At 38.8% G+C, this 13,769-nt stretch overlaps 1 protein-coding gene and 8 non-coding genes across 11 annotated transcripts; 2 read left to right on the top strand and 7 right to left on the bottom strand.

Moving 5' to 3' along the window:
• The first annotated feature begins 2,603 nt into the window (after positions 1 to 2,603).
• Positions 2,604 to 2,697, top strand: TRNAY-GUA (transfer RNA tyrosine (anticodon GUA)). Its single transcript has 2 exons — positions 2,604 to 2,640; positions 2,662 to 2,697. It is a non-coding gene; the product is annotated as a tRNA-Tyr (tRNA).
• A 404-nt stretch (positions 2,698 to 3,101) lies between these two features.
• On the bottom strand, positions 3,102 to 3,173 carry TRNAQ-CUG (transfer RNA glutamine (anticodon CUG)). Its single transcript has one exon. It is a non-coding gene; the product is annotated as a tRNA-Gln (tRNA).
• Positions 3,174 to 3,253: 80 nt separating this feature from the next.
• Positions 3,254 to 3,325, bottom strand: TRNAQ-CUG (transfer RNA glutamine (anticodon CUG)). The gene has a single exon. It is a non-coding gene; the product is annotated as a tRNA-Gln (tRNA).
• An 80-nt stretch (positions 3,326 to 3,405) lies between these two features.
• TRNAQ-CUG (transfer RNA glutamine (anticodon CUG)) lies at positions 3,406 to 3,477 on the bottom strand. Its single transcript has one exon. It is a non-coding gene; the product is annotated as a tRNA-Gln (tRNA).
• An 80-nt stretch (positions 3,478 to 3,557) lies between these two features.
• Positions 3,558 to 3,629, bottom strand: TRNAQ-UUG (transfer RNA glutamine (anticodon UUG)). Its single transcript has one exon. It is a non-coding gene; the product is annotated as a tRNA-Gln (tRNA).
• Positions 3,630 to 3,697: 68 nt separating this feature from the next.
• Positions 3,698 to 3,769, bottom strand: TRNAQ-CUG (transfer RNA glutamine (anticodon CUG)). The gene has a single exon. It is a non-coding gene; the product is annotated as a tRNA-Gln (tRNA).
• Positions 3,770 to 3,837: 68 nt separating this feature from the next.
• On the bottom strand, positions 3,838 to 3,909 carry TRNAQ-CUG (transfer RNA glutamine (anticodon CUG)). The gene has a single exon. It is a non-coding gene; the product is annotated as a tRNA-Gln (tRNA).
• An 80-nt stretch (positions 3,910 to 3,989) lies between these two features.
• TRNAQ-UUG (transfer RNA glutamine (anticodon UUG)) lies at positions 3,990 to 4,061 on the bottom strand. The gene has a single exon. It is a non-coding gene; the product is annotated as a tRNA-Gln (tRNA).
• Positions 4,062 to 8,551: 4,490 nt separating this feature from the next.
• LOC105672110 (uncharacterized) lies at positions 8,552 to 13,094 on the top strand. 3 transcript variants are annotated; one of them, XM_067354091.1, is made up of 10 exons: positions 8,553 to 10,328; positions 10,406 to 10,495; positions 10,607 to 10,669; positions 10,803 to 10,868; positions 10,951 to 10,992; positions 11,071 to 11,142; positions 11,218 to 11,336; positions 11,553 to 11,743; positions 12,111 to 12,352; positions 12,410 to 13,094. In XM_067354091.1, exons 1-9 carry the CDS (start codon positions 10,245 to 10,247, stop codon positions 12,308 to 12,310), a joined length of 927 nt encoding a protein of 308 aa, XP_067210192.1. In that variant the 5' UTR covers positions 8,553 to 10,244; the 3' UTR covers positions 12,311 to 12,352; positions 12,410 to 13,094. The 3 variants fall into 3 exon arrangements, with proteins under 3 accessions (XP_067210193.1, XP_067210192.1, XP_067210191.1); XM_067354092.1 differs by lacking the exon at positions 12,410 to 13,094 and having other exon boundaries at positions 8,552 to 10,328; positions 11,229 to 11,336; positions 12,111 to 12,252; XM_067354090.1 differs by having other exon boundaries at positions 12,111 to 13,094.
• Positions 13,095 to 13,769: the final 675 nt, after the last annotated feature.

Raw genomic sequence — 13,769 nt, 5'->3', positions numbered from 1 at the left:
AATTAAATAAAATGTGATACCGTCCGAGTTATGACGGGAATCTTTATAGCTTATGGCCGCGGCGTATTCCTTAAATCCGAGCATAAAGCAACTTTGCCGTTTATACATCCGTTTATACACGAAAACCGTATACAGTTTCTTACGCGTTGTCTCGGGGCGATTCCGATCGATCGCGCTGCGGTGTGTGGAAGTTCCTTTTGCGAAATTCGCGAAGAGGGGGAGGGCAAGCTCTAAAGCCGGAAGAAAGCAAGAGAGAATCTATTTGGTAAATAAATTAAATACTCTCGCACGTGCTCGGCAAATACGAGCAAATAGCGTTATCGCTTTCAAAGCGGCGGGGTAATCTCGTTGCCAAGAAACTTGGCATAAATTCAGCGGCAGGCAGCGTCTCGAGCCAATTTCCCGTTTACCCGTAAAACCTCGATATCTAAGATTTACGCGCGTCACGTCAATTATAATGTGTTTTATTGCGGTCTCCGGAGCGCGCGACGCGGCCCCGAGCTCCCCGTTCGCGATCTCGCGAATACACCCTCGAATTTATGTCGTAAAAATGTTATTAGGCCCCCCCCCCTCCTGGCGGAAGGCGGGCGGGAGCGGGCGACGTTTAAATAAGACGAGAAATTTTTTATACGTCCAAAGTGCGTGTCGCATAAAAGCGCCCGCTCCGTAAAAAACGAATCCGTCGAAGACGCCCGCGGAAATGGCGCACTTCCTTGCATCAAACGATCACCGGGAGATGCGCGCGTGATGATGGCGATGCTCCATTCGTGTACAATGTCGCGACGTAACTGCCCCCTAAAAATTGTTTGTCTACGCGACGCTTTAAAGACGCGACTTATACGATCCATCGCGGCGCCGCTTTTAGCCGGTCCATCTCCTGCTCATTACTGTCATTGTTTAAAGATGGACTTTAAAGCACCGGCTATGGCATGGCGATAAAGCTGCCCACGGCGAGAATATGTGCATTAAAAGCCGGAACGTTCTCTCATCGTTTATTCTTTCAATAATGTAGCACTCCGTGAATGATTCAGGCATTACTGCAAAATTGACGAGACTTCAATTTTGCCAGCTTCAAAATATATCTCCATCCGCTCGAATCCAAATATCCGAAAAGAACTTATTTGATATCGCGGGATTTGTATTTGGCAGCAGGAATATTCGCGGGAGAGAAATTTTAGGGAAGAAAAATATCTCGCCGCCTTGATCTGCGGAAAACATTGTGCTTTCTATGAACTTTTAGCCAATATCTCGTTTGGCAACGGGGTCAACCTTTAAATAGCGTTTGAGAAATTGGGGAAGCACAAAGTACGCGGTGAATCTGCGCGTTCTTGCAAGCAACACAACAGCTTACGTAATTCTTGGCGCCCTTCCGCGAAGGGGGGAGACTAACTACAATTTTCCCGACGTCGTGAAAACTGTCTCGTGAGCCGGGAACACGTTTTCTCCCCGCGAATCCCTCATTAAACATTCGTCTCTCATTAAACCAGAGTGCGATCTAGCCTTAATTCGGCGATGAGGAGTAATTAAGCGACGCGGTGGGAGGACGCGGGTGGTGAGGCACTTTGTTTCGCCGTAAACCGAGTTTAATGACTTCATGTAAAAATACCCCATCGGCTTTACGATAGCTCACCCCCGCGGAGCCTTTGCTTTTCTCATGGGGGACCTTTCCTTCGTCTACGGTCATAATTTTATAGTTTTATGTAAACTGTATCGGGCCATGAAGCACGGGCGTCTACGACGCTTTTGATGGTGATTGGCATGCATCATGAGATATAAGATTCTCTGGAGGCTAGTGTTTCGCAAACAAAAAAATGCATACTTGAAAACGCGTATTTTATTCAAAATATTGTTTAAAAGTGAAATGGACAGGTGCCAAATTTAAGCCAGTCTTGCTTTTGTTACAATTATTATAGAATTTTTGCTTTAACCTTTCTCTATAATTATTATATACATTTTTCATTATATTAACAATATATATATATAAATTATATTTTTATATTTCTATATTTTAAAATAATAATAGATAACAATATTTATAAATGAAATAAATTTGTGAAACGTTGTTCTTTGAATGTAAAGTTTCAAGCTGCTTTCTACATATCATTGACGCATAATATTCTTCAATTTACTACTTTAAGATCGAATACTGCGTCACGCGTGATAATTATATCACAACGTGGTGAAACAGATTAAAAATCGAGACTTGCAGAATAGGATAATATGGAGAAAGGATTATCTCTGCCAATGTTTTGAGTTACAATGTATCTTGTACGGTTTGCTCGACAGTAATCGATAAGGTATAATAAATATCAGGCTCGTGTTGCTTCTGAAACATTTTCTTTTCTACTGTTTAAATATTTTATAATGAAAACAATTAAAATTAATTGGCTTTACAATTATAAATTAAAAAGAAATTATTTTTGTTATATTATAAAAACAACAATATTAAATTACCAGAAATATTTATTATGTTATATTTAAATATAATTATTTTATGTATAAATGATTATGTATACATATTTATATGATATTTTATGCATTTTATAATATATAAAACCCATGTGGTGCCTGTAGTATCAAAATAAGATCGTACATTTTCGAAGCCTTCGATAGCTCAGTTGGTAGAGCGGTGGACTGTAGTTGGAAATATGTTATACAGATATCCATAGGTCGCTGGTTCGAATCCGGCTCGAAGGAATTTTTTTTTTCTTTCACATAATGTTTTCTTGGATTATTATTTTTCACTACATTTATTATTATTGGATTATTATTTTTCACTACATTTTATTAATAATATAAATGCAATAATGAAGAAAGTGTGCGCCAAGAAGTTGCTCATATGTATAAATGATTTTATTATTATAATCATAACTGTCACATGATAGAAATAATATATCTTATTATTTAATTAAGTATTAACATAGTTAATATTTTTATTAAAATTAAAATTCGGAAGAAAGAAGATTAGATTACATATTAGTAACAGATTTCTTTTTACAGATACTAAGTAGCTAATAAGATGTTAAAATATTTAGAACGATACATCAATAGATGCATATGCAATAAACAGGAGTGCAAATAACTTTTTAATGCAAAAATATAGGTTCCACCGAGATTTGAACTCGGATCGCTGGATTCAGAGTCCAGAGTGCTGACCATTACACCATGGAACCTCTGCTTATTGCTCATTTGCATATAATTAAAATTTTAATTTATTCGTATTGTTTGTAATAATAATTTTTAGCAAAAATGAAGGTTCCACCGAGATTTGAACTCGGATCGCTGGATTCAGAGTCCAGAGTGCTGACCATTACACCATGGAACCTCTGTTTATTGCTTATTTGCATATAATTAAAATTTTAATTTATTTGTATTATTCGTAATAATAATTTTTGGCAAAAATAAAGGTTCCACCGAGATTTGAACTCGGATCGCTGGATTCAGAGTCCAGAGTGCTGACCATTACACCATGGAACCTTTGTTTATTGCTTATTTGCATATAATTAAAATTTTAATTTATTCGTATTATTCGTAATAATAATTTTTGGCAAAAATGAAGGTTCCACCGAGATTTGAACTCGGATCGCTGGATTCAAAGTCCAGAGTGCTGACCATTACACCATGGAACCTCTGTTTATTGTTCATTTGCATATAATTAAAATTTTAATTTATTCGTAATAATTTTTGGCAAAAATGAAGGTTCCACCGAGATTTGAACTCGGATCGCTGGATTCAGAGTCCAGAGTGCTGACCATTACACCATGGAACCTCTGTTTATTGTTCATTTGCATATAATTAAAATTTTAATTTATTCGTAATAATTTTTGGCAAAAATGAAGGTTCCACCGAGATTTGAACTCGGATCGCTGGATTCAGAGTCCAGAGTGCTGACCATTACACCATGGAACCTCTGTTTATTGCTCATTTACATGTAATTAAATTTTTAACTTATTCGTATTGTTCGTAATAATAATTTTTAGCAAAAATGAAGGTTCCACCGAGATTTGAACTCGGATCGCTGGATTCAAAGTCCAGAGTGCTGACCATTACACCATGGAACCTTTATTTATTGCTCATTTGCATATATAAGTGTAAATTGTTATATCATGAAATCTCTTTTTCTTATTTATATTATTCACCGGGATTATCACTTTTACACCATATATGTTTGATAAGATATTCAAGATCGAATTACGCAAGATAAGCGGTTGCGAACGCTTATTTACATTTACTGATAAACGTATAAACAGGGCATCTCACTTGCATTTTAGAAATCATCCCACCACATCTCCCACCGCACAGCTGGCATCTGCGTTCCTGAGACACCACGAGGAGTGGTCCAATCCTCGTGAAGGGTTTTGCAGTTCGTGACCGGACGAAAACAATTAATCAGGAACGCACGCGCGTGGCCCTCCGGCGGGGCAGTCTTGCGGAAACCACTCAAATTAATTTCAAGTCACAGCATATTCTTCGATTTGACGTGTCCTCGAGTGACGTCCAATCAGAGCCACCCCACACGATCTATGCACGCGTGTACACAGTCGAAAACGGTGGTGGCCGACCCACCCTACGCACGGACCGGAATTCGGCAACACCCTCAATTCCATTTCTGTTATACTTTTCGTACAATGCTCCACCTTACGGTTCGCTGATCCTTGACTGACAGGATACCCGTGACACTTGCGCGCGGGACAATCGGGGGCACTGGCGCAGCGTTACGCATAGTGGACTTACAGTAGGTGCGGCGACATCGTGCGGGATGACAACCGAGCGAGCAAGTGTTCATTGTGAAATCACTTTTGGATTCGATTTCAGGGATGATTCAGAGATGCACGATGCGATTCTCAAATGCGCATTTGCTTTTTTTAGCTGCTGAAACTTTGGCTGTTGAATAATTACTGCGGATCACACTGCATTTATTTTATAATTATATTGATTATATATAATTTTATATAATTATCTATTATTTTCAGGTAATTATATTCGTAATTAATTTAATCATTATTAAGTTATTAAAACTTCTGTAGAATAAAACGATAAAATGTATGTTGTATAATGTTAGAACGTAATGCCAACTAATTTGAAGTAATTTGATTTCTTCTTTTTAATAAAAAATAATAGCTCTTTTTATTGAACTAAGAAATCTGTAATAGATCGAAGAGAGGAATCAGGAAAGGATTTGACTTGACCCATTTCCTTTCAGTTCTACGTAATATGGGCAGGGTACTCAATTTATTTATCTTTCATTTTATCTCTCTACCAACTTTACTCTCATCATACACATGTTTGCTCGTCGAGTTCTGCGAACAATAATTTTCCAAGCAAGACTTCGCGATACCCTGATCTGCGATTACATCTTTATGGTTTTATAACAATTCGTGCGTAAGGGATTCTTATCCCCCGTTCGATTGAAGGAAAGAAGACGGGAATCGTATTTTCAGTGAGGACCTTCCCTCGATTTCCCTCACCCCTGCGCAAATTCGCTTTATCGTAGCGACCGCCGTGTAAAGCCTCGCGCCCCTTCGCACCGGTGCGGGAGGACTTCGTGTGTACACTTATTTCATGCTCGGTGGCACATCGGGACTCGAAGGGAACATCCTTTTCTATTCGTAAGGCACGCGAAATCGAGGAAAGCCGAGGCGGAATATATTTTTCGGTGCACGAACCGTAATAATTTTGCGCGATGATGTTCTTATGAAAATAAATTCTCAATGCGAGTTATCATACATCGAACGCGTTGTTGCCGATGACATACAATCAGTTAAATCAGTAAAGAAATTTTAAAAGATTTTTTTTATCAATATACAATGTATATATAAGATATGTGAATGATAACAGCATTGAAGTATATTTTCTATTTTTTTTTGTTCAGACGATAATATTTTAAAATCTTATCTTACATATATTGCATATATATTTGGGAATATCTTCATATAAATAGTAAAGCAGTAATAAATTAATACGTATATTATTATTCATAACGCAATCGGAATACCGTGAAATAATTCCACGCAAACATTTTACGTTTTAGAAATCTGTAGTTGCATCAACCTTTTTAGCAATGGTATATATAAAAATATACATGAATATGTATTTAATTAACAGACTGGAAACTCTTAATTAAGAAACCAAAAACTGATTTTAAAATTATTTTTAACGTATTTTGTATTAAATTTACAAAAAAAAAAAAACTATTGATTATGGAGAACTGTGAAACATTTTATTCAACTCATTATGCGTACTTATGTCACATTGCGCGCATTGATCGACAGCGTCTCTTTTATCTACGTGACTTTTCACGATTCCACTGGAATCAAATCTCCGTAGATATTCCCCGTCGCGTGTTATCTCGTGGAGCGACATCAAAGTACAATGACGGAAATGCTTGCTGGCATTTCGTCATACAAAAGGCCACGGCTCGTAAGAGACGCTTTGTTGCATTTTTTCTTTCCCATTAATGAATTCTCCATACAGGATGAGAGTAATAGGTATCTCGCATTATCCTCAATCAACGCGACTGTCCTCGTAGATCTGAGGATCTCGCGGGAGACGAGACAGAGATATCAAGAGAAAGCAGAACTCTACAGCGCGCGCGCGCGCGCGCAGAAAGGAGAGGTTGGTGAGAGAACGCCGAGAACCGGTGGCGAAAAGTGCATCAGCATGGGGGCTTCGCTGATTTACGAGGAGTCGTTGCTAGGAGAGCATTAATATCCGTGACGGAATATTAAACCGCGAGCGTCAATGGGTAGATCTTCAAAGGGATTTTCAGGGTGGGAGATGGAAAGGGGATGAGCGAGCCGCGTTCCCGCAAGATTATGAGATTCTCGTTAAGTGTCACGTGTAAAGAGTTCTTTCATACGCGGCCGACCCCCAGCGCTCGTGAAATACCGTCAGATAAAGGTGACATGAAAATTTATCGAACGCGCCGGGTTTTCGCTCTAAACTTCCCCCCTCGTCCACCTCGCGCTCTGACGTCCTCTGTACGCGGGATTGTACGTATAAGCTGGCTTACTTCGTCGGCCTCGCCGCGAGAATAACAAAGAATTGCACGAGAGGACGGTTAAGTTTGAAAAAGCGTTCGCTTTATACACGGAGTTACCGTCAAGTTTTTATCGCGTTTCTGTAAGAGATTTTTCGGATTTCGCACGACGATACACTCGTATAAAATGAATCAACTTATCCCGTGGCGTGTCTCAATCTTGCCCTCCTCCCCGCGAGTTTTTGTCGCACTTCGTTCAATACCGATAGCAATTGAACACCGCTCGCTCTTGACGATCCCGACGGAGACGAGTAAGAAACGTCGAATTGAACGCGAGCCGCGGCGCAAACTTTCTCTTCATTACGCGGAACGAGAGACTTTATCCGCGGCGGAACACGAGTGGAGCGCACGGGGTGGGACGTTAATGAGATAAGAGGGTGGCGAACGCGAGGCTGGTTCCGGTAATAACGAGGAGCATTTTTATAACGAGGATCAGCGTCAACCGCCTCCTCCTGGGAGACAGAAGAGCGAGATGGCTCCTTCGTCCGTCCGCAAACGCCGCCGTCGTCGTCGCTCGTCCCGCCGTCGTGCCCCGCTGCGCTTCGTCCCCTCGCTCCTTCGCGTGGAGGGGCGGACTTAATTATCTAATTAATTAACCTCAATCAGAACGATGAGTAATTTCTCGCTCGGGTGGCGCCTTTGCCAACCGAGACTTTCTTGTCGCGCTGCGACTGCGAGGGCGAATTACGGATGAGCTCACGGCAAATCGATTATGTCCCGATGTTGTTGCCTCGAAAACGACGTGTCTCCGCCGTAGCGGGAGCACACAGGACCGAGAGACCTCGTCCCAGGATTCACGTTCCTCCGGCGATATCCTGCTCTAGGTGGCCGACCAATTTTCCTCCCGCGTGACTCTCCGGCTCGCCCGCCCGCCTTTATCTTCGGCGCTTACGCCGATCGCGCGATAACTCGCTCGTGAAGGGCGACCGTGGCCGTTCGTCCTTCGTGCGGAGTTGAGTGCGGCGAAGCTTGGGGTTGATTCGAGGGATAAGGAAGATAAATGAATGTCCTTTGCGAATCGTAGTTGACCTTTACTTTGATTACATTCTCGTAGAGTGTTTGACGGGAAATCAATTAAAAGTCCAGTCAAATGTATAGCAGGACGAAACACGTACGACTTATCTATTTCGAGAGTGATCACTTAATATTCTAAGGTCAGTCTCTATTAATTCAAGTATGACGTTTATTTAACGCAACACTAACGTCTAACAACACGAAACTCTAAACCCTCGAGCAAACTGATTTCCCTTCTCAAAATAATAGCGGCCCTTTCGCGGCGGCCTCTCGATTTCTACGCCGGGCATTCCAGGTCGCTTCTCAATTCCGTCTTTTCTCTCGGACAAAAGCACCCCCGAAGCCACATCCAGCTGCACCCTGCGCAAGCAGCACCACCCCCGATGTGTAACTGACGTTTTTGACGCGTCAAGTGGTTCCATCGCGCTTCCATCTCGAGGGTCGCCGCGCCGCTCGTCGGCTACTGTTTTACATAAACATTGCCGGGAGGGTGGGCGGATCGGCGGAGCTGCGGACCGCGTCGCGGGGGCCGCAAATGTCGCGGAGATTTCTCTCTAAGTGATCTCAAGTGTTTTCGCAGTTGATTCGCGCGTCGCATCGGCGCGTTAGCTCCCCGGTCCGGAGCTTTTTAAGCTCCGTTTAACCCTGGCCTCGGGACCCGGCTAACTTCGGTATTTAGTTAGTCAACCCTGCCCGCAAGGCGTCATGGGAAACGACAAGTGGCCCAGTCTCGCCCCAGTATCGCAGTTGCGCGTGTATTCGGACATACGTGATGCTAATACGCATGTGCGTGTGTATGCGTGTTGTGGCTGTATATGATTTGTCGCTGCATCGAGCGGTCTATATGCCTTTCATGTGATAATCCTTGTGTATTTAATCGCAGAATGTCGATGAAGCCGACTCGGTGCTTGACGCAAAAAGTAAATGTATCCCTCGTGGACTAGTAATTTGCTTTGAGCGGGAGAGCGGGATGTGGAAAGAGCACTCGACGCGACGAACTTTCAATGAGTGTTTGTTTAACAATTTAGACTTGCCGTAACTCTGATTTCTGCCGTTTCTCGGTAGCCACCGACTCGTAATTTTAAATTTACGTTTGAATATACGGTTCGGCTATCGGCACTAAACCGTGACGAAAGTACCTGCGCAGCGTAAAGCTAGATTTAATACGTTATTATCTCTCGCGGGCTCTTGTCGAGTTTAGGCCGCAAAACAGCACATTTAATGACCGCGATGTAGTGGTGCTGACGTCTGAAATTCGAGCCCGTAAAATTATAAAGCACGTCGTTCGGGGCGAAAGTGCTGCGCGGCAAGTAACATCTCGGTGAATGAATTACGAGTTGCGTTATAAAAGTCAGAAAATATCGCGGAATTTTTCTTATATTTAATTGAAAATCACACGAAATTCCGTTCTTCGGTCAGTGCACTGTTTCTGTTATAATAATGATTGTACCTACGATGAGATCGTGAACTTTCTCTCTATGCGCTTTGCGTCGCCTATCACTTATCGAAATTACGTTACCTTATCGCGGGAATTATCGCCAGTGCCACTCGTTTCGTAACCTCTGCAATCGCAGAGGTCGATAATGCAACGATCGCTGTATATGAAGTCACCTGCTTCAACACGCTCTTTCACGCCTTAATTATGTTTATGAAAGAGATTACATTATCGCGATCCGTTAGGCGGCATTATACGAATCCTCACGGGGGAGATAATGTTCCGATAACGATTTTTAGGGCTTCGATAGAACGCACGAAATATCGCAATTTGAGAAATTCCTAAACGCAAATAACACGCTATCCAAATTAGAGATTATAATATATTTGAAATACTATAATTTGTTTAACAAAGTTTTTGAAAAAATCTGTTTCGCGCTTTATTAGAGAACGACGAATCGAAAGTGATTTACACGCCAATATTCGCCGATAAAGCCCGATGTTTTGATAAAAATTATTTTACTTCGTGTGAAGTTCAGCACGTTATTTCGCGACATTCTGCTATTTATGACTAACTTATGGCGTGATGGATGTGAATGAGACACGTTCACGCACGATGTCATAAAATCGCCTGGAAATTTCCGTTCCACCTAATCACAGAAATACGTCGTTTGACTTTCACTCGATCTTGCCAATGTGTTTGAGTTTCTTTGATTTTCGTATCTTTTTACTTTGCTAATGGATTGCGCTCTTGAAGATGTTCGCACAAAGGCCGTATTATTTCTCTCAGCTATCGAGATCCTATCCGATTTTGAAACTTGTTGACATTTACGACCGTCAGGTAAACTTGCATATGAATTATATATGAAACCGAAATAAAATTCCAAAATTCTTTTTTATCGTTGTTAACATTCGCAGTCATTTATACGAGCGTATGTTTTGGATAATGTCTACATTTGTATTTTAATGTATATCCTGTTCTACGTGACGTTATGGTATGCCAGTAATGTAAGTAGTTTCTATAGTTATAAATAAAAATCAGTCTTATATAGTTGATTTAAAACTAGTTTTATTGGCTTTCTTAAATGTTAATTTTAATAAGATTTTTAATTGTTCAAGATAATAAAAAGGATTGAAAAGTCGAATCGAGAAATGTTAACGACAGTTGCAGAGAACAAAACTGTGAGTTTAATTTTGTTTATATCATTTAATTGTGCCGTGAGAACGGTGGAGATGTGTTTTTATTTTACTTGTTAGAAAATGTTTTTATTTTATTTAATTCTTAACGTACCTTTTTATTACAAATTATTTTTAGAAATTAGACAGATTGGTATTGCTGAAAAACAAAAAGACGCAGTTTGAAGAAGTGATCGTAAAGACGGTTAGCATTCCTTGACTTTTGCTTTTACAAAAACTTCTTTAATAGTTAATAATAATTATGCAAATATTGATACTTTACACAGGCGGATGCGCAAAAAATTACTACAAAGCAATTAGAAGATGAAGTAAGTATAAGAATTATAAATGGTCATCAACAATTTTATATCGAATGCTTATATCGTGAACATTGTTTAATTATTCAGATGTATAAACTCAGTACGGAATTGATTACTACGTCCAGTAAAATCTCCAAGTTGGAAAAAGTCGTTGAAAAAGTAATCGTCGTTTCTTGACATTTATTTTGCGATTATTTATTTTTATCAGCTTCAGTAATTATTATTAAACCGTAGATGGTTTTTAGTACGAACAACCAGACAAATTTATATATTCAACCGACGTCATCGCAGCCAGCGAAGGTGAACATTCAAAACGACTCGAAGGAGTCACGAAGTCGCTCGAGAAATGCAAGGTGAATTAAAATTGATATATATTTCTATCAAATACATTTAAACTGATGTTAAAACGCAGCGATTATGATATTAGTTGATTAGACAGGATTCAATTTAATTTATCTGCAGATATATGTTTTTCGAACTTTTTATATGGATGTAGCTGATTTAAGGATTAAGCGAGAGAATTAATGTGTTGCGTTTTTTTCGGAAATGTTATTAAATGTGATTTTAAGATTCTCGAACCGTCATTCCCACCGATTATGCCACCGGAACCTCCGCCTCGGAAGTACGGGATCTTTGTCAGTCGACCGCCTGGGCAACGGAGAGCAGTGTCTGCAGATGCGCCTGCAGCTCCGCCGCCAAAAGTCAGATTCAAATAATAGTGCTTCGGCAGAAGCTTCCTCGGAATCTGTTATTAAACATCGTAAGAATTAATTACACCGTAATAGTATCTAATGCTTGGGTCTTCAAGAAAATTGTTCGAAAATTAACTTCTCGCGTGTAGAAAGTTATGAAAGCAGCACTGCGAAATATATATTATATCACGAAATTTAAAACGTGTGAGCGCTAATTTAGGTCAACCGTGAAATCAAATGCGTTGCGTTTGCAATTTATTTTTCGCGTGTACTGATTTAATTGTCTGTTTACTTGATCCTTTTATGTTAAATTTTATGTTTTTATGCTTTATACTTTTAACTTTGAATATATAATAAATAATAATAAATTAAATTTTGAGCGTGTCTTTGAAATGATCTTTAGATTAAATTAATCTTATGAATTCTATCCTGCAGCTATCAAAAGAATTTCGTCAAGACATAATTATCATGATGGTGATCGAAAAAGGCATACTAAACGACTTTCCAGAACGCGTTCGCGGCGATCTTCCTGTTGTAACATGCGAAAGATTCACATAGAGACCTTGAGAAATATTACACCTTTCACCAGATCGCTGTTAGGTCTTGCTACAATTTTTCTTCGAGGAAATTTGTAAAAATAACACATTTGGATAACTTTAACATTTCAAAGATAAATTGTAAGTTTTTCTTATCTTTTATATTTATAAAACATTATTAATTATAATGTGTTTTAGATAATGCAACTCTAATGTGGTAATATTTATTTCAACAACGTATACATTGCTGTTGCTATAAAAATTGTGTAAGTAAAATTATAATAAATATATGATTTCGTTGAAAAATTGCGATAAATTTTACGCAAATGTCGTAATCGTGTCTCGTCGAATATCTTTCATCAAACATATCGAGTGCGTAATAATAACCGTGTGCACACACGGAAGGTAAATTTATAAAACAAAAGCGTGTATGTATATGTGTGTGACTATATATTTTTCTTTGTTTAAACAATAATTTTTTATAATTGCAGTTGGACAAGTTGATATTTAATGTATAAATTATTTACATTTATGGTTAAAAGACAGAAACTTATTTAAAAATAGTATTTTTTGTAAATTTTGATTAAAATGTAAATATTCACTGAGATACAATGGACACTCTGTAACAATTACTTGAATATGTTTGACGTGTAATTTTTTTCAGATAAGAGCAAGAGAACGTGTTTCTGAAACATCAACTAAAATTAAGATATGTTGATCTTTTTCTCAAATTTTTATCTGCGTGCCAAAAAAAGGTAGACTGATTTTAATCGTCACGTGCTATCTAATTGTATTTCCGTATTGATAAAGATGTGCGTGATATGCATTTAATCCAGCTCGTAAAAAATGAAGGAATAATAAATAATTAAGGATAATAATAAAGCAGTACGAAACTCAGCGGGAGAGAAAACACTATCTATATTGAAAAAAAGGCAATCAGAGTGCACTATCGCGTGTTAAAACGTTTACATGTAATTTACAGTCTGTCAGTTTTGTAGTGCAATGAAACCAATTAATCTTGATATAAAAATTACTTTTGCCGTTCCGACTTTCACAGAATCTTGGGCCGCGTTTGAGGTGACATCATGAAGACTACTAATCTAATTTCTATTCTATTGACAATTTTATATGTAGAAAGTTTAAATAATAATAAGGAATATTTGGAATAATAATAATAATTTAGCATATTAGTTTAGCAATTAGATTATTAGTTTCCGTAAATTATTTATTTAATGTGGTATAAAATTGTTTTAGCAAAGTCACAAAATCGAGCTGAAATTAGTGAGACATCGTTTATGCATTTGCTGAATAGTGTATTTTCTAAATTGCATACTTTCATTTGAAAGGATGGCAGTATTCAATTAGTTTTGGCATGTACAGAAATCTTCCGATGCAATATTTTACTCCATGCGAGTTAGCCTATTAATTATCCGCTCACTATATATTATTATTCTGCTTTGCATGACACAGTTTCAATGGAGTCCTTATTTTCCCGAGGGTTCTCTTTACGGTGTCAGACACGTAAATATGACTGTCATAAGTTATCATTTAGTATAAA

This window comes from Linepithema humile, chromosome 4 (genome assembly GCF_040581485.1).
Source record: "Linepithema humile isolate Giens D197 chromosome 4, Lhum_UNIL_v1.0, whole genome shotgun sequence".
In the NCBI taxonomy this organism is placed as follows: domain Eukaryota; kingdom Metazoa; phylum Arthropoda; class Insecta; order Hymenoptera; family Formicidae; genus Linepithema; species Linepithema humile.
This window is presented reverse-complemented; position numbering and strand designations above follow the sequence as displayed.

Excerpts from the sequence above, each read along its gene's own strand:
- LOC105672110 (XM_067354091.1), top strand. The coding sequence starts at position 10,245 with ATGTTCGCACAAAGGCCGTATTATTTCTCTCAGCTATCGAGATCCTAT. Across the intron at positions 11,143-11,217 it reads TGGAAAAAGTCGTTGAAAAA|ATGGTTTTTAGTACGAACAA; the intron begins GTAATCGTCGTT and ends ATTAAACCGTAG. Across the intron at positions 11,744-12,110 it reads GGAATCTGTTATTAAACATC|CTATCAAAAGAATTTCGTCA; the intron begins GTAAGAATTAAT and ends TCTATCCTGCAG.